The sequence below is a fragment of the Beta vulgaris genome, chromosome 6, assembly GCF_026745355.1.
Source record: "Beta vulgaris subsp. vulgaris cultivar EL10 chromosome 6, EL10.2, whole genome shotgun sequence".
Classification (NCBI taxonomy): Eukaryota; Viridiplantae; Streptophyta; class Magnoliopsida; order Caryophyllales; family Amaranthaceae; genus Beta; species Beta vulgaris.
The window spans coordinates 23,858,116-23,878,129 of NC_079207.1; the positions used below are offsets into that span (position 1 = coordinate 23,858,116).

General features: G+C 34.8%; 3 protein-coding genes across 4 annotated transcripts; 1 reads left to right on the plus strand and 2 right to left on the minus strand.

The window, feature by feature from the left end:
• Window positions 1-2,394: 2,394 nt before the first annotated feature.
• LOC130591790 (uncharacterized) lies at window positions 2,395-3,015 on the minus strand. Its single transcript, XM_057395703.1, has one exon. The coding sequence runs from the start codon at window positions 3,013-3,015 to the stop codon at window positions 2,395-2,397; it is 621 nt and encodes a 206-aa protein (XP_057251686.1).
• Window positions 3,016-8,496: 5,481 nt separating this feature from the next.
• On the plus strand, window positions 8,497-12,650 carry LOC104896287 (6-phosphogluconate dehydrogenase, decarboxylating 1). Of its 2 annotated transcripts, none has more exons than XM_048647549.2 (2): window positions 8,497-8,806; window positions 10,780-12,650. In XM_048647549.2, exon 2 carries the CDS (start codon window positions 10,832-10,834, stop codon window positions 12,287-12,289), a length of 1,458 nt encoding a protein of 485 aa, XP_048503506.1. In that variant the 5' UTR covers window positions 8,497-8,806; window positions 10,780-10,831; the 3' UTR covers window positions 12,290-12,650. The 2 variants fall into 2 exon arrangements, with proteins under 2 accessions (XP_048503506.1, XP_010681308.1); XM_010683006.4 differs by having other exon boundaries at window positions 8,499-8,806; window positions 10,823-12,650.
• A 5,824-nt stretch (window positions 12,651-18,474) lies between these two features.
• On the minus strand, window positions 18,475-19,634 carry LOC104896288 (protein SOB FIVE-LIKE 3). The gene has a single exon (XM_010683007.4). It carries the CDS (start codon window positions 19,433-19,435, stop codon window positions 19,001-19,003), a length of 435 nt encoding a protein of 144 aa, XP_010681309.2. The 5' UTR covers window positions 19,436-19,634; the 3' UTR covers window positions 18,475-19,000.
• Window positions 19,635-20,014: the final 380 nt, after the last annotated feature.

The window sequence follows — 20,014 nt, forward strand, 5'->3', positions numbered from 1 at the left end:
GACATCACGTGGCTTTGCAACTGGTCTGCACACTCATTTGGGCTTTGTAGCTGGTCATATGGTCGTCCGGGTCGGTTAGGCCCGCAAACGGCTCGATTAGGGGGGTCTTGATTTTCCCGAGTGTAGGAGTCCCCAGAACTTCTTGGCTGAATGGGATCAGGAACTTGAGGCCGTCGCCATTCAGCCGGGGTGGTCTGGAGTGGGCCGAGTATAACACCCCCATGACTCCTCCTTTTATAAACTAGGAGAAATTGTGGGAGTTGTTATGCCACGCATGATAATACGTAAGGCTAATCAGATAATACAGCGGAAGTCTTTTAAAATAAACTGAAAATACTTTAATACAACGGAAATAAGAAAGTATGTAAATGAATTACAAACTCCGAGACTATCCCATACTAGTCCCATCTTCAAGAGTCAAACCTTGACCCCATTGGTCAAGTAAAGTCAAACATAAAATTTAAGATAGCTTAAATAATAAAGTACTCGTGTACTAAAACTCCCATCCGGATGCTTATGATTTCCATGCACATCAAGAACTTGTACTTGCAACTTCTTCTCTAAACTCTGCTCACCAAATGGATCATCACAGGGTTGTTGAGGAAAAACAACAACCGAAAGAAACAAGGAAACACATACATCAGCAACGCTGAGTACATAACACAACTAACTAATGCGAATAATAATGCATGCAATCCTCAATCACTTCGGCTTGCTCTTCTTACGACTCTACATGCGACAAGCATATAACTGAACTTACTAAATACTTTCTTTTATTATTATTTGGCAATGAACGGGCACCGTCCTCCTCTCAGAATCATACGGGCTACTATTACTTGTGTAAGAGATCCCACACCTCTTACTAAAGTTCCATGAACTTTAAATAACTTGACTCGAGAAATTTAAGCTTGTTAGTAATGAACGAGGGTGAGAGTGAGCCTCTAGACTCAACATCTCAGATATAAAGAATACGAGTGACACCTAGTCCACTCAAAGATTTTGATAATTGGAATTCCATAAACTTGCTTGATAAAATAAGAGCATTAACATCGTCATGCTAAGCTATATGCAGGAGTATAGTTTCACACTAACTCCCCCTTATGTTCAATACTCATGGGGGATCCATCCCAAGAGTTTTATTGCCAAAGCCCATTATGTGAGACACAATCACAATAATACATCTAGCAAATAAATTAATTTCTTATCTTTCTTTAACAAGTGAATGCAACAAACACCATAGTTAACTCAATTCTAAATTCTTTGAGACCTTGCTCATCTTATTACTTTAATGACTCCATGAGTCCTTTTTCTTACTTTCTTAAGGATCCATGATCCAATCAATTGAGTCATTGCTCAATAACTTTAACTTGTGAGACCTTGCTCAATAACTTGAAAACTTGTGAGACCTTGCTCAACAAAATATAAATTCTCATGAGACCTTGCTCAATAATATATAAAACTTCTAATGAGACCATGCTCAATAAAATATATAACCTCAAATGAGAACATGCTCAATAAAATATTCATAGGCAAGCCATAACTTCAAGAGTAACTTTAATAACTTTAATCATGCTCAACAGCAACAATCATCAATCACATGCTTTTCAAATATAGGAATAACTCAAAAGTTCCATTCCTAATCTCCTTTCTAAGTTCTCAACATGTACTCAAACAATTTCAAGGCATAAGCCTCTCCTTACTCCTCATGCTCAATAAAATATATATCCTTTGAAACTACTAAAGTTAAGGTCAAAGTGTATGTACCTTGATTACACAAAAATCAACAGTCAAAAGTTTGACTGGCTTTAATTATTCTTGAAACCTACCAACAATAAAGTACTATCAATTAGTACTTCCAACAACAATTCAAAGCTACTAATAAATAAAAATCAGCATTTTAAATATAATAATAAAGCTGATTTTTCCTTAAAAAATGATTCAAACTATTTAATTAAATATCTTAAAAATATGGGGGATTACAGTCTACCCCCCTTAAAAGAAGCTTCGTCACGAAACTTAAACAAAACCCTCATCTCTTATCCAACTTTCAACTTTGAAAACTTATGAGCATTACGCCCTAATATAATTCTTTCTTAAGAAGTAGCCAAATAATACGCTACTAAGTAAAACAAGTAGCCAAATAATAAGCTACTGAGTAAAACAAGTAGCCAAATAATACGCTAATGAGTAAAACAAGTAGCCAAATAATACGCTACTGAATAAAACTTTTGCCTTGAATATTCAAACTATGAAATACTTACTTTGCTTGAAAAGTTTTTCCTTGAAAACTCTAAAAATAGTGCACAAATGCAACAAATTCATACTAATTTCTAGCAAAATGCGCGCACGCACTCTACCCCCCTTAAAGGAGTTACGTCCCGGAACTCAACTCACCTAGTCAAAGAGCTCAGGATACTTCTTTCTCATCTCGTCTTCAGCCTCCCAGGTAGCCTCTTCGGTACGCTGGTTAGACCACAAAACCTTGAGTATCTTTATATCTTTGTTTCTTGTACTCCTCACCTTAGAGTCCAAGATCTTTATTGGTCTCTCTTCAAAAGAAAGTGTCTCATCCACTTCTATAATCTCGGGATCTAATACGTGAGACTTATCGGGCACATATCTCTTTAGTTGGGATACATGGAACACATTATGCACCTTTCCCAAGTTATTTGGCAAATCTAAACGATAAGTCAATCTTCCAATTCTTTCAATGATGTCATACGGACCTATAAACTTCGGGCTAAGCTTTCCTTTTTGCCCAAAACGCATCACCCCTTTCATAGGTGACACCTTTAGTAAGACTTTTTCGCCTACTTGATATTCGCTATCTCTTCTATTTTGATCTGCATAGGCCTTTTGACGATCCTGGGCCTCCCTCATCTTCTCACGAATATATCTTACTTGATTCACGGTATCTTCAATCATTTGCGGTCCCAAAGTAACCGTCTCGCTAATATCATTCCAGCACAATAGACTGCGACATTTCCGGCCGTATAGAGCTTCAAAAGGAGCCATCTTAATGCTAGAATGGTAGCTATTGTTATATGAGAATTCTATTAAAGCCAACATCTCATCCCAAGTCTTAGGGTAATCTAAGGCACACGCCCTACATATCTCAAGTCTGAATGGTTCTTTCCGATTGACCATCAGTTGCTGGATGAAAAGTTTTACTCTTAAGCACATCGGTCCCAAAAGCTTTCTGTAATGCTTCCCAAAAATGAGATAAGAATCTTGAATCTCTATCAGACACAATAGTGGAAGGAACTCCATGATGCCTCACCACTTGGTCTACATATACTTTACCACACTGCTCCATCGACCAATTATCCTTCATCGGAACAAATTTTGCTACCTTAGTTAGCCTATCTACTATCACCCACACTTTGGTGAATCCTTTCGCTGTCTTAGGGAGACCTACAACGAAATCCATTGCTATGTCATCCCATTGCTAAGTCAATTGTCCGTACACCGGAATCCTGCAAAATATGAGGTTAGACTGCCCTGGAGGTAGTTCCGAGATCGTCTCTCCGACACTCAAGTCAGTTGATGATCAAGATAGAGAGATAAAATCTAGAGAGAGATGCTTTGGTTTTTTAGGTAAGAATTCAATACCTGTTCATTGATGAGGGAGCTGGTATTTATAGTGTTTTGGAATTCCCAACTGCAGGTGAGCTAGAAGGCACTTACAGCTGGAAAGCACCTACATGGGTGGGCTTCCTGAGGCCAGGTGGAGGCCACCTACTGGGCCTTCTCTTCTTTGTAATTGGGCTACAACTCAAAACAAGCCCAAACAAGAGTAATATTGAGTTTCCACCAACACAAGTTCTGAACATGGATATTAATTTTATTTCATTCATATTATCTCAATTGCCATTATTATTAACATTTACTTACAGTTTACTGTTTGTTGCTCTATAACACTTCCCTAGAACATTTTTTTTTCTCCGTGCGTAAGAAAGAAAAGGATGGTTCTTGCAGTAGACAATGTGAATATGAAGGACTTTGTGAAACCAAAGTCAATAACGAACTTTTCCGAGATGTTGGTCAAAACGTCTTCTTTTAAGCATATTGGAGATGGAGACCGATAAATGAAAGTGTACAACTACTCTTTGAAATGTTTTTTGCATTTTAGAAGGTGCGTCTAAATATATGGTGCTACTCGTGCAATCTGTATTTTGATTTTAAACTGTATGTTCCTTTTATTTCATGCTCTTTTTATTATAAATTATGTTCTTTCAAGCATGATCAAATACCAAGAAAAATATGAATTCGTTTTTTCTGGTACATAAAAATAAAAAGATAGCTCAATAAGAAACTAGCATTTTTTACACGTTATGCGTGCATGTAATATTAATATTTTTTTCTCAATTAGTTATTTTAAATCAATGTTAAAAAAAATAAAAATCCGAACATACATTTGTGATTATTTTTAATTTTTTAATATGTTTTTCTTAAATCAATATTTCGTCGGTCTTTTAGTTATTCGCTCATCATTATTCAAATATAGTATTGAGAGAAGGAAATATAAAGTAGAAGAAAGCTTGTGCTCAAATAGAGTGGAATAATTTATGTATCAGGTTCAACCGTTAAATATTAATAAAGTGGAAGATTTTGAGTTATATAATACTTCCTCCGTTCCATAATAAGTGAAACACTTCTCTAAAAAAGCTCTCACATAAAAGAGAGAAGTGTTTCACTTATTATGGAACGGAGGAATTATAAGTTACCGAATAAAAATCAACATTTAGGTTTCAAAACATTATTAGTATAATTATTAATATGAAATTCAAGTTTTTATTTTTTCTTAGCTTCTGAGTGTGTCAATCAAGTTATAATATCAATTTAATTTTTGACCAGAGTTTTCACACATATGTAAGAAGAGAAAACCATTCTCCTTAATTAAATATTTAATTGAAATTTCAAATGCAATTCCATGGTTAACTTGTTCACTATATATGACAAGTAGAAAGAAGAAAAGATTATTTAATGTATATAAAAATTTAAATTCATTAAGCATATATCATACTTTTGTAAAGGGGACTCCATCTTTCTCTCCCTTCACTTATATAATAGAGATAAATCTTCAAATAATAAGTTTTGTATTAATTAGACTATTTTATAACGAAATTAGGGAAAATTATGATAACATCATGTCACTTACTAAAATGGTTACTCCCCCGATTTTTAATGTTTTGTGCATTTACTATTTGGGGGAAAAACTAGGAATAATTTATTATAATGTAAGTGGGGTCAAAAAACAAAAATAGATTGGAGAGAGAGGGTGTAGAAAGAGAAAAAGTAAGGAAAGATGGGAAAAGAAAGGGAAAGTGGGGTCAAAAAGCAAAAATAGATTGGAGAGAGGGTGTTTCAAAATAGAATAAAGCACAATGCATAGAATATTAAAAATCGTCCATATGAGGAAATTGCATAGAACATTAAAAATCAGAGGGGTATTTTATAAGTTAAAAAAGGTTACTTTTAGATATTTTTTGAAAGATAAATTTCATTAATTATTTAAAAGTCAAACGACTTCTACAATAAGTATAAAATAAAAACAAGATCAAAGCAAATTCGTCTTTGAAGAAACTATAATGAACTAAATCGTGCTATACACATCAACCCACTTGTATTTGCTGAATCAAGCGGATACTGATGATGAAGTCTATCATTCCAACATAGTTTGAGGAAGAATTTTTTTGATTTAAACATGTTGATGGCATTTGAATTTTCATTACCTTATGTTGATAGTCTTCAATGACTTTAGCCAATAAGAATAATTTCTCATACCATTTTTTATACTGACCTATAGAAAGAGAATAAAACTAAACTCCAAACTCCCATGAATAAAGGAGAGAAAGAACTCAAAAATTGAGTAGAAAATTCTCAAAAAGATAGAGAATATGGGATTATTAATAACAAAAACAATAAAAACCAGAAGAATTGGGGGGTTTAACACCATCTAAAGGATGATGGCAGCCTTGAACTAGAAGAAAATGATTAGGGTTTTTAGGAGGAAAAGGAGAGGAGAAGGTTAAAAAGGTCACTTTTTAGATAATAGGTCACATTGTACCTAGAAATAACCCTCTTAAGACAACAAGTTACCCTCAATTTTACAATAAGCGGTTTTATTTGAGATTTAAATTTACAAGGTTAAGCTTTATTATATGCAACACATAGGGGACACTAAAAAAATAGAAAAAGCAAAAAGGGTTAATTATCGGCTTCATTTAAACGAAAAAATTAAAGGGGAAAAAAAGAAAAAAGTATCACATTTAAATTGAACAACAATTTTTTGAAAAGATAATGTACAAAATCAGTTCTAAAACCCTGGCCTCTCCTACCCTTTCTTCATCAGTTAGGGACTGTCATGGATGATTTCATTCATGGTAAGTCCCTTTTCCCCTTTTATTTTTAGTTTTTAGTTACTTCATGTTTTGTTGAATAAATTAGTATCTCTTTACGGGATTTCTTCAAAACCTGTTATGGGGTTTTTAGTCTTTGTTGTGGAGATCTCCTTCTCCCCTATGAGAGTTGTTAGTATGGTTTTTTATTTTTAAGTATGAGAAATTGTTCTCATTGGTTGTAATTTGAGACTCAACATGAAGGTATTGGAATTTCGAATGCGGTTAACATAGCTTAATCAAGAATGCTCTTCCCAAACTATGTCAGAATGATAAACTTTCTCATCAATAGTTGATTGATTTAACAAATAAAAGGGGGATGCGCTGCATTGCTCAACCTGGTTTATTATAGTTTCTTCAAAAACGAATTTGATTTAACCTTGATTAATTGTATCTTGTTTTTTCTTTAATATTTCTTGTAGATGTCATTTGACCTTCAGTTAATGAAATTTCTCTTTTTTAAAAAATAATATACAAAATCAATTCTTCTACCTAATTCATTTAGAGGGCGTTTGGTTTGGGGGAAAGTGGAAAGGGAATGGGAATAGAACCTCTTGATTCCCTTTTATGTTGTTTGTTTTGGGGGTTCCCCCCCCCCCCCCCCTCACCTGCTTACCCCCAAATCCCTCTAATTTGATTACCCACACCCCCAAGATTTCACATTCCCTTTCTTTGACTCATCATTAACCACCTCCTTGACCATCCAACCACCACCACCAAACCATCACAACCTAACCCAATCATTACCACCACTAGACTCCTCCGCCTGCTCAACCAGCCACCACCCAACCGCCACCACAACCACTTCCTTGATCACCCACCCGCCGGCAACCTTAACCCAACCACCACCATCTGACCACCCAATCACCGCACAACGCCTTGTCTCCTCCACGCCAACCAGACAACCGCCTTTCCAGACCACTGCACAACGCCTTGTCTTTACCCACAAACCACCTCTCCCATCCACCTAAACCACGGGGAGGGGGAGTGAGAGGAGGCGACGCAGGCAAGGGAAGGGGGAGGATTGTGCGACGCGATGGGAAGGAGAGAGGGAGGCGCGCCGGGAAGAGGAGGGGGAGGGTTGTGCGACGCGATGAGAAGAGGAGGGGGAGGGGCGGCGGGAAGAGGAGGGGGAGGGGCGGCGGCTCGCGGCGCTACTAGGTGGGGAGAGGGTGGCGGCGACACTACAAGGGAGGAGGAAGTGGTGATGCTATATTGGAAGAGAGGTAGGAGGAAGAAAGAGAATGACTTTGTACCAACTAAACAACACTTAATATCTAAGGGTTTTGCTTTCCTTTTCCTTTCTACCCATTTCTTGATTCCATTCCCTTTACCCTGTGACAACCAAAAGCCCCTTTAATTCTTTATATGCTTTATGATGAAATTGGGTGCATATAGTTTCACTAACTGCGGTATTTTCCGTTATGTACTCCCTCCATTTTAAAATGTAAGACATTCATGCTTTACGAAAATTTGTTTTGATAAAAAATATCTCTCATAATATGGTAATAAAAAATTATAAAAATTATACAGCTGAATCCGTCTTGAAAAAATTGTATAATAATTTTTTTTATTAAATTTTTTATCAATATAAATTGAGAGTAATTAACCGTCAAAGTTTGACTACCGCCATCATAAGTACCTTATATTTTAAAGGAAAAATTGTTTTGAATAAGTCAACCTTTGCGTGATCTTCCCATTTTAAGACTACCTTTTGATTATCCGTGACTGAGTTAAGCTTGTATGTGTGTATGTTTTCTCCTATTGAGTTTTAACCTTTTTGTGACTTGTTTAGTAGGTTACTTATGATACGTGTTACAATGTCTCATCTCCATCCTCACCTCCATCACCTTTTTAGAAGAAGGATCATTGTAAAATGTATTATAATTAACTTACTAAACAAGTCACAAACAGGTTAAAACTTAATAGAAGAAAACAAACTTACAAGCCTAACTTAATCAGGGATAATCAAAAGGTAGACTTAAAATGAGAAGACCGCGCAAAGATTAACTTATTTAAAACAATTTGACGCGCCGAATGTGAAAAACAGCCATTAGCAAAGTAAAAATTTGGGTAGGGGGTTGGTGGGATGTTTCAAAGTTGTCAATTTTGAGTGGGGTGGTTGGTCCATGAGAACTGAATAATTTTCTAAGATATTCCAAAATATACCATTGGTTACCCAAATTTGACCTTCTACTTTCAAAGTTGCTAGGAAGGAGATCAAGAAGAGCAGCACTCTTCATCCATTTCTTTACAAAAACATCTACCTACCTACTAGTATATTTAAATATACATTCAACATCTACTTACATCATTAAATTCTAGATCTTTTATTCATCTTCTAAAAAACCCACATCCTTAGATTTTCTGCTTCCAACTCATTTTTGATCGAGCAATTCGTACAGGTATTTTTTTTTCTTTGTTTGGTTGGATTAATTGATTGTAGTTATGATCTGGGTACTTGTATTTCTTGTTGATTTGATTGGATTTAGTTGATTATTTCCTGTGTTTGATTGGATTATCATATGTTTGATTGTATAATTAGTGGGTCGAATGGCTCATCTTAATTAAAGTTTCTGAGATTGATTATGATCCTTTATTTCTTTAATTTTGTTTGTTTCATGATCAGTTTTGTGGAGTTTTATTGATTGAGTTAATTGTGTGATTGGGTTGAATGAGAAGAATTTTTGGATTTACATGTAAGTTGTAGGCTCCAAAGACGAAAATTGGATGACTTATGATGAAAATTAACACTTTTTGTAGACTTTCCATCTGCATGTGTTTTGTCCACTGCAATCTGAAAAAGTTGGTGACTTGTAAGTAGGATCTTGTGTTACTGTCTGACTCAACTTTTTTAATGAACATTGGCGATGATTTGGCCCAAAATGAAGTGTCGTAGTGCTCTTACCCATGTTAGAATGTCAAGGATCGGACATGGATGTCTTAGAAAAAATGAAGAGTCCTAGTTTTATAGATGAGGATCAAGATTGCTTGGTGACTTGATTTGATTCTTTAGGATATTTTGGAACTCTTCTTTTTCATTTCCGTCAATGTTAAGGTATCAGGTCCTATTCATCTTATTAGTGTTCATTGCTAGATTCTTGAAGTTCTCCTCTACGGTTGATTGATCAGCTTTTAATGTATAGGAGTAGGTCTATGTTCTGCTTCCATTGATATTATCAAGTTTTATGAAGTGTTGTGGACTTGTTTGATAGTATTAGCAGATATTAAGCTATATTAATGTATCGGACTAGTACTTACTAAATAGCAAATTTTACTTTAGTATATGGTGGATTAGCAATTGGCTTTTTGGATGTATGAAGTCACATATAAGGACATGAGTGCATTTTGCTTATGATGGTGGCTTAAGGTAATCAATTGATATTTTAAAGGGTTATTGACTCATTATGTGTATAAAAATGTACAAGCTACTCTACTTTTTAATACGATCCTCTCCTTAGCTTAATGGGGGCAAAAAAAGAAAAAGAATTGATCTCAACTTGCTCTTGAAATCTGTGTTAAGTAGAATATACTATATTGTCTCCAATGTACCACCTTTGGTTCTTTATCAAACATCCTCTAATGCAATTTTGGTAATAGTGGGTAACAGATGAGATTAGCAGATAGCACATTATCTAAAGATTTGACAAGCACATAGTAGATAGCAGATTATGTAAAAGTATTTAGTAAATTTGCTTTTTTCTTCTAATTATAAAATGACACACAATAAGGATAGACCATTGTTTTTTTAAGTAGGAGCTCAAGGTAAATAATTACTCTAATCAAATGGGTAATTGGGTAGTTGAACTCTAAAGTAAATTCTAAAGTAAATCATCTTCCATATGCTCTTTTTGTGTGGATATCCAAAACAAGTAAACTAAAAATTGTCTCTTCCAGTCGACCTTTTACCAATCTCCACCAGAATATTCTACCTCCGTTTCAAATTAATCTACACACTTTCCTTTTTGGTCTGTTTTTTTAATCTACACACTATTGCTTTTTTTTATTTTTGGTAACATGTCACATCTACTTTCTCCTCTTTTTTCACCCATGTCATCCACTTTTTTAATATTTTAAACCACTTTTTATTTTCTCTACTCACTTTTCAGTTTCTCTCTCCACGTTTTTAGTTTATCTCTCATACTTTTGCACTTTTTTTCTTGATTTTCCCCCAAAGTAAAGTGTGTAAATTAATTTGAAATGGAGGTAGTAGATTGGATAGAAACATCTACTATCTAGAGTTGAAAGTATTGCTGCCTTAAGAGCCTCTATGTTGCTGGCCTTACAGTAATTGTTATCCTTTTAATGTTAGGGGTCCTTCAATCTATCTTTTTCTCTTTTGTCTTGATGTTTAATTTTTAATCTCTATATATATTAGATCAAGGTATGCCCTGATCTGATGATTTAAAATTTTCCTACAGTTATAAAAAATGGCTCCCCCAACAAGAATTGGTCTTGCTGGCCTAGCTGTTATGGGCCAAAATCTTGCCCTTAACATTGCTGATAAAGGGTTCCCCATTTCTGTTTACAACCGGACTACCTCAAAGGTTGACGAGACTGTTGAACGAGCCAAACAAGAAGGAAATCTTCCTGTATATGGTTTTCATGATCCTGAATCTTTTGTCAACTCAATCCAGAAACCTCGTGTTATAATCATGCTTGTTAAGGCTGGGGCTCCAGTTGATGCAACCATCAAAACATTGTCTGTCTACTTGGAGAAAGGGGACTGTATTATTGATGGTGGTAATGAGTGGTATGAGAATACCGAGAGAAGAGAGAAAGCAATGGAGGAGAAGGGACTACTCTACCTTGGAATGGGAGTTTCAGGTGGTGAAGAGGGTGCAAGACATGGACCCTCCTTGATGCCCGGTGGTTCTTTCGATGCTTACAAGAACATTGAGGACATCCTACTTAAGGTTGCTGCCCAGGTTTCTGACAGTGGCCCTTGTGTAACCTATATTGGAGAAGGAGGCTCTGGCAACTTTGTTAAGATGGTTCATAATGGAATTGAATATGGTGACATGCAGTTGATTGCTGAGGCTTATGATGTTCTGAAATCAGTTGGAAAGTTGACTAATGATGAATTGAAAGAAGTTTTTGAAGAATGGAACAAAGGGGAGCTTCTTAGTTTCTTGGTTGAGATTACTGCAGATATCTTTGGAATTAAGGATGACAAAGATGAAGGATATCTGGTCGATAAAGTGCTTGATAAAACTGGCATGAAGGGTACTGGAAAATGGACAGTTCAGCAAGCTGCTGATTTATCTGTTGCTGCCCCTACCATCGCGTCATCTTTGGACTCAAGATTCCTCAGTGGTCTAAAAGATGAAAGAGTTGCAGCTGCCAAGGTCTTCAAAGCCGGAGGGGTTGAAGATATCTTGTCTGACCAAGTAGTTGACAAAAAGAAATTGATTGATGATGTTAGGCAAGCGCTATATGCTTCCAAAATATGCAGTTATGCACAAGGGATGAATTTGATTCGTGCAAAGAGTGTTGAGAAAGGATGGGACTTGAAACTCGGGGAGCTCGCTAGGATATGGAAGGGTGGATGCATTATCCGCGCTATATTTTTGGACCGCATCAAGAAGGCATATGACAGGAATGCAGATCTTGCAAACCTCCTAATTGATCCAGAATTTTCTAAGGAGATGATTGAGCGTCAATCTGCTTGGCGTAGAGTTGTCTGCCTTGCTATCAGTTCTGGTATCAGCACCCCCGGTATGTCCTCCAGCCTCGCTTATTTTGATTCATATAGGAGGGAAAGGTTGCCTGCTAATTTGGTGCAGGCCCAAAGAGATTATTTTGGAGCCCATACCTATGAAAGGGTTGACATGGCTGGTTCTTTCCATACCGAGTGGTTCAAACTCGCTAAGCAATCTAAGATCTGAGTTGAGATTTGGCTCCTTTCCAAAATATTTCCTGCAATAACCATCTTTGGGATGCCAACTTTGAGCAGTGCACAGCACGCTATGACATTATCTGGTAGAGAAGATTTAATCTTAAAATGCTTTATGATGTGTTATAAACTCCCTTTTTATTTGGGTTTTTATGTTTTTTGATAGTCGTTTGTGTTCGAGAATCTAAGTGTAGAATCTTTCTATTTCTGCTGGCTTTGAACGAAAAACAGTTTTAGTGACAAGGTTCCATTCCTGTTTACTTAAGGGATCTGAGTGTTTTTCTTTTTAATTGTTCTTTGGATCAGAAGATTTTCTAGCATCATATATTGAAATAATATTTCATTCTAAATTACATTTTTTTTCCCCATGAAATTAGTTTATGATGTGCTTCTAATGCTGTAACTAAGACAGGTCCTTGAGTGCTCAAATCTTTGATTATTTTTCATCTGAAGATTTTGTAAGCCTTTTAAGTTCGAAGGTTTAATTTAACTTCCGGCTTATGCCTTGGGATCAAGTGCTCGTCGTGTATTTGTGCCACCTTTGCTCGTCGTAAGACGATATGAGGCTAAAAGAGAAACAACTTGAACCAAAAGTTATTTACCAGATTGGTGGTGAAATTACCATGTGATTTTCATTGTCATTTCTGGGTATTCAGAAGTGATTAAGTTTTTAATCTTTTCAGAAATGCAATATTCTCTCCTTTATTGGTTCACCCTTGAAAAAAAAAAACAAACAAAATGTCAGTAAAGTAAATAAATACTTTTAGTCCACAGAAGTCTGCCGGCAAGCCAATAAATTGACTGAGGTAAAACAGACATGTATACAAAATTTAAAATTTAATTTATTGGTGACCATCAACAGAAGAGTACTGTTTTGGCTCTTCTAACTTAATTGAAGGCAATCAGTTTCTACCAAAGATTAGGCCAGAGAGCCTGAGTCCTACTATCTTGCACCAGCATGTCTAATAATTTAGGGAGTCGTTTTTTTGTCAATATGTTCCGTGCCTACTTTTGCGGTACAATTTTGTCTTAGACTTTATCAGCTAAATTGGTTGGTATCTCGTGTAAGTATTACTCTTTAATCTTTATCCTTATGTGTGCCTACTTTTGCTTAAGGCTATTCTTATGCGATAATGATTTATGCCGATCTCTCCTTTCCCTCCTACAATGGAGAATTAGTAAATAACTTGTTGGTAAGGAATAAGGATGATTTCGATGATTGAATTTTTTAGAAATTTGAACATATCCGACTCCTTTATAACTACGTGTTCTTTAGCAACCAAACAAAAAATTTCAAGTTGTTCCCCTTTGATAGGTTGTATTGCAATTATAAGATGAGCTTTCGTATGAACAAAAACATTTATCTAAATTGGATATGAAAATGTAGCCATAAGAAAATCTGCATGTATAAATCAAGGGTAATGCCTTAAGCAAGTAATAATGTAGTTGATGCATAGAGTGGAAGAAGAATTTATTAACCTCATTTGGGGGTAATACATATACCCCATAATAATATCCACTCCTTAGGCAATCGATACCTCATTCTCTCTTTCATAACCTCCATCCAACTTTGTTCTCTTTATTTGTCTCTATTACTCTCTTAATACATTACGTGGGATTTTCTTGACTAAATTTCGAGATGATTTACGAAGAAAAGGGTGTTTGAGTGGACTGAAGAGTCCACACACCCTGAGAGGCGTGAGAGCCTTCCATTTATTCATACATTACTCCGAATCCAAGCATGCTCTTAGGAGTTTTCTACATCTATTTACCTCTTTTATTGCATTTTCAATATTTTGGGTAACTACCCTCATAAACTCCTCACTTCAGTTCTAGTCCTTTTTTCTTATTTCTAGCTGCAAACACACAGCTCCCTGACGCAATTTTGTAGGGAAAAAAAACTTGGCTGTATATTTATCCGACAGTAGTAATAAAAGAAGCGAGATAAAGTGGAAAGAATGAAATTAGCTAGATGAAGAAGCCTATATAGCTGCTGTATTTATTACACTGTTGATCCTATAAACCTAAGTAGGCAAATCATATATAGGCAAGCCTGGCAACAGTAAATACAGTAATAAGCTGCAGCTGCATCAACCCTTTACAACATGTGCCTACGGTTGGAGATTTCTGTCCCAAATTTTCCAGCTGTTTAGACATGTTTAATTTCTGACAAACCCCCCAACCTCCTCCTGCTTCTCTTGCAGGCTAGAAATTTCAGACTGTACAAACAATCCATTTTTCTGGTGTCTGAAACATTCATTAACTGCAAAATGGAAGATTATCTGTTCGTTTACTTTAACTTATCCATTATCTGATCCATTAACTGAGAACGTTAAATGTATGATGATAATTGTAAGGACACATTTTGATGGAAGTTCCATTTAATTACACTACTATTTTACTCAGGCTTCTACAAGTGTCCGATACAGGTACGTGTCTAAGCGCCATTACTTGGCTATTTTATGAAAGTCGGTCTAGATACTTGAGGCAAAACTAAAGATCTGAATAGTAACTTCCAATCGCCTATCATGTTAATCAACTAAACGTGAGGCGAGTTTACCAATATTTCCCTAATGAACCAATCTCGAATTAGTTTTTTGGTTACGGAAGGATACAGAGTAAAAGGTGTATGATGTACCTTTCATCCCTTGTTAGTTGCCTGAAGTTAGGCAATTACCTGCACTTATTACTTTTTCATTGGTTCAGTTGTTGGCAGAAATGAGCAGTTTATGCTGTCCATCATACAAGTATTATAAAATTTAACTCGAGAACAGTTCAGAATTGTGATTCTATTGATTACCCTTTTGCTGGTCCTACAGGAGTAAGAAAACCATAATGTGTATTGATCTCATTGAGATGCTAAAACAACTCTGGTATTGTCTTACTGTCCAGCAAATTGGTTTATTGCATCCCAAGAAGAAAATTTCTTTTGCTGGTATGTTGTCAATTTTTGTTTATTTGGACCTCATATCCAACAGATTTAACATTGAATGCCATATCTTCTCTGTCTCAAACACACCTGCTATTGCCTTTTTACCTTTTTCTTTTCTAAATTTGGAGATATATGTATTTTGGGACTAAGGCTTTGTTGTTGTTGTTTGGTCTAAAACGAATGCTTTAAGTTGGCCTTCTCGTAGGAGAAAGCCAAATCTGTTAATTTAAGAAGTCTTATCGAGCTCTACAGTCTTTTTTTTAAAATATTTGTTACTATTATAGCTTCTTTTTTAGCTTGTTAATTAGATTTGGAAATTAACATCCTGCTTCAATAGCAGATTTTTTTGTCACCCCTTCAGACCATGGCAGAACTCTTCAGAGTTTGAATGGTTATCCTCTCAAGCCTGCTTATATTATTGATAATAGTAAATGATATAAAAGATGCACATTTCACATACTTGAAATTAGCTGGGAGTCTATTATTGGTGGCTTTAGTGGATCATGTTCATGTGCTAATTTTGCCCATCTTACTAGAATATGTGCATAATCACTTTGTCCTCTTAAAAATCCTGGATCATGAAATTTCTTGTGTATATAACTTAGCCCTCACTGTGTATGTGGTTGTGCAATAGAAAGTAAATTCAAACAACAATCGTCGATTCTTGAAAATTATTGATTTTTCTACTAATTGCAAATGAACGATTAGAAAACAACCCATATGGTTTATATAATTGGTTAATGATAATACATTAATATATATTGAATTTATGATGATATTTTCTCAGTCTAGATTATTGCATTTATAATTGATTCCCATTAAATGTTGCCAAACCTTAAAATTGAGCAAATAATCTTGGGAAACACGTAAAGTTACCTTTAATCAGAAAGGAATATATTCTCATAAGATCCTTTAAAATATGCTTGTTAAGAGTTAACCCTAAATTTTTACTAGAAAGTCCGAAAATATGGTCAATTATTCTTATTTTAGTTATGGTGTTTTTCTATATATACTGAGCTAGAGTTTGAGGCAAAATCAGCATATACTATTGGTATATTGCAAATATAGTTGCATCTGTCACTAGTAAAAGATTCTAAGTGAATTTGTTGAGGTAGGACCCTATAATGAAAAAGATTCATAGTGAATTTAAAAAATGAATTGTGATATCTTTTCCTTGATGTTGTAACATCAAATAGCACGTGCATGTATATAATTCTGCACATGAACCCTATCTTCTTATGTGCAATATTTCCCTCTACACCAAATATTCTTTGCTTCAGGGCATGTTGAGGATGATGAATCCTGCCAGCCTAAACAGAAAGTTTCCCACAACTCAAACATTACAGCATGTCAGCATCACTGCATCACCACCCCACTACTTTTGGCTTTTCTAGAAGGTTAAAACTTTTTGCCAAACAAAATAACAAGTATATATATATGTATATTGTTGCTGTCACTAAAAGTTCTTTCCTTGGCGATTTATGCTTGCTCAGTAAATTTTTTAGTTTCATATCCCAACAAACATAATAAGCTTACTTACTTTATTTGGACCTCTTCATGCAATGGGATCTAAATTACTTGTCATTGCTATTGTCATTTGTCAATTGTCATCTTAGTTACAAATTAATTACAAGTATTGACTTTTACAATTACTAATTCAAAATCTATATTCTTATTATTATCAGTTAGGGCATGTTTTCTTCGACATAAAACAGCTGAACTGATCTGAACTGAACTGAACTGATCTAAACTGAACTGATCTGATCTGAACTGAACTGATCTAAACTGAACTGAATTGAACTGAACTGAAATGAATAGTGATATGTGAGAGTAAAAGTATTGTTAAGAGCTGAACTGAAATGAATTGAATTGAACTGAATTAAACTGAACTGAACTGAAAATAAGCTGGGGAGAACATGCCCTTAGTAGAAGTATATAAGTAGTTGAAAAATAAAAGTGTTGTGACTAAAAAGACAAAGGTCGAAGATTTAAAATTTCTTTACTTCTATTATTTTACGGATGTAAAAGAAAAAAAAAAGTTAAAAAAAAGGAAAATAAATGATAGTCATTGGTTGTGATGTATTTAGCTCAAATTGTAGTATCAATGAGAAGAACAGGTACATTTGTCAAGTTGACATATTATTGGAGCCAAAATCTCATACTTCCGTAGTTAGGTTATCCACAGACTACAGTGGACAGTGGTGACCTATGTAAGGTGTGAAGCGCCTCGTACTAAATATAATTGTCTTTATTCTTTGTCTATGAAGCATGAAAATCTCTTGTACTTAAGGTTTATTTTCCTAAATCCAGAAAATCTCAGTCATTTATATACTAGTGAAACCCGAAAAATCTGAATATCACGCTTCCCATTCTAAAAAAATCTTTTCATTTATGAAATTATAATTGTTTTCAGATATACAAGTCACAACACTTTGACTCCGTTTGGTAGGGTGTAAAATGTTTTTCATGAAAATAAGTTTTTCTTTTCCTCTCACTTTACGTTGTTTGGTATGGTGAGGACTAAGGGATGTAAAACAAATTTTTCATCAAATGAGCTCTAGGTAAAAGTTATTTTTTTGTAAGAAAGAAGGAAAAACACATTTTCCTCTCCTCTTATTCATAACAACATTTTACTCTCCTCTTATCCATCTTCTCCCTTCCCCTTCTATTTTTCTCTTTTTCATAACGTTTTTTTATAAATTGAACCAAACAAAGGAAAATTAGCTTTACAATTGGATTTTCCATGTACAAATATTTTACATGAAAATTCATTTTACTTGAAAAATGTTTTACATCCAACCAAACGGAGACTTTATAAATATAGTAGAGACGGCATACTAGACGCTAGTGAGATTTGAGGATAATTTTGAGAGAGAAAATATCATAGTAGTAGTAGAATACTAGAATATGTACTATAAGCTAGCAAAATCCAAGTTTTGAATTTGATGATTGAAGACATAATCTCATTTCATGCGACAGCCTGGCAAAGTTTAAACTTGGGTTTTGTACTAGTTTCGAGATTTCGATAATCTAAGGATACCATTTAGTACACATGTTTAGACAAAATAAAGGTAACAAGGACTTAACAAATAACAACCCTTATGAAGATAGTAGAAGGTAAAAAGGACGTACTACTTTACAGTTCTTACTTAGTAAGAAACCATGAAGATAACAAAGGGTGGGCATTTATTTCTATTTTATGCTTTGTTATATTATTATATAGATTGTTAGAGAAACAGACCAACTTCAATATAGGAGTAAACTACTTCTATAAAGTAGTTTACGTCTTCATGAAACTTTAAATACACATTACATATGGAATAACACCCTTGTATAGAAACAGAAAATCACACTTCAGTGAATGCAGGCGAAATTCTTGCTGTTAAACAAATTAGAAGGCAGAAAAAAAATATTTCCATAAATACTTTTAACTTACAAAAGAGATTCTGATTACTACATCATTGGTCTTATATTGTTAACTCATTTTTACCAACTCCGCCTACCTAATCTAACACTTCCTCACATACTATTTTACTTGCATCATTTTAACTTTTGCGCTATTTTAATGATGAGTAGCTTTGACCAATAATATTAAACTAATATATAAAAATTAAAAATTAAGATGTTATATTCATCTTAATGTATAGTTTTAAAATATAACTTTTTCAAAAAATTTACTTTGGTCAAAGATACTTGGAATAGTGTAAAAGTCAAAATAATGAAAGGAAAATAAAACGCAGGAAGTAAATTATATAATAGGAGTAACTTAATCTATTTTTTACCTTTCCTTTGTTTACTTGATTTATTTGTCTTCAAAACAGTCTCTTTCCCTTTGCTAGTACCATAATTAGGAGTATTCCTTTCATTTCTATCCTTGACTTCTTTGCTAAATTTCATCCCTGATGATGCCAATGATGACTTGCTACCATGGTAACGATGTTGTTGGTTTTCAGCCTCTACATCATGGTAATGACCTGGACCTGAAGACGCATCGGATGCGAAGGAATCATCATCATCATCACCGTCAACATCCTTGCTCTTTTTATAAGCATAATTTTGATGATGATGATGATGATGGTTATTATGACGAACATCACCATCATCATCATCATCATCAATACTACTGTTGTAGTTTTCATTATCACTTGGATCAATATACTTGGTCCAACCGGATTCATTGCTGTTACATTCTTCTCGGCCATCCATTATTTGAGAGAAATAATGGGGTTTTTTGAGGGTGAAGAGAGATAAAGAAGGAGAAGAAGAAGAAGAAAGAGTCTGGAGTTTGAAGTGTGTGATATGGGTTTTGACCTGTGAGGTCGGATATATACATAGAAGTATTAGAAGGAGTAAATGAGTAGTAGTAATAATAACCACTAAAAATGTAGCTTTCTTTCTCGATCAAAAGAGCCAACAAAACAGCAAATAGCTATCAATCTTTAACACATGCATGCCCATAAAAGCTACTTCTCACATTGGGAGTATGTTTTGACTTGTACTCACGATTTAATTCTTCCACCTGGCACTCCTATCACCCATTTATTCTTTCTACTTTCTATTTCCTTGTGACCTTTTCTTTTTTTCTTGTTTTATTCTGCATAGCATAACCAGGACTAGCCATTCACTTCCCCAAACTTAATCTGCGTTTGCCTGTTATATGAGGTCATGTCTCTCACAACAACTTATAATTACATCATTAACTTCTTCGGAGTATGCAGCTCTATGTATTTTCGAATTTTTTCTATGAATAATCTATTTCTCTTGTGCCTTGAACTTAAAATTAAT

Coding starts and splice junctions, on each gene's coding strand:
- LOC130591790 (XM_057395703.1), bottom strand. CDS start 3,015: ATGGCTCCTTTTGAAGCTCTATACGGCCGGAAATGTCGCAGTCTATTG.
- LOC104896287 (XM_048647549.2), top strand. CDS start 10,832: ATGGCTCCCCCAACAAGAATTGGTCTTGCTGGCCTAGCTGTTATGGGC.
- LOC104896288 (XM_010683007.4), bottom strand. CDS start 19,435: ATGGATGGCCGAGAAGAATGTAACAGCAATGAATCCGGTTGGACCAAG.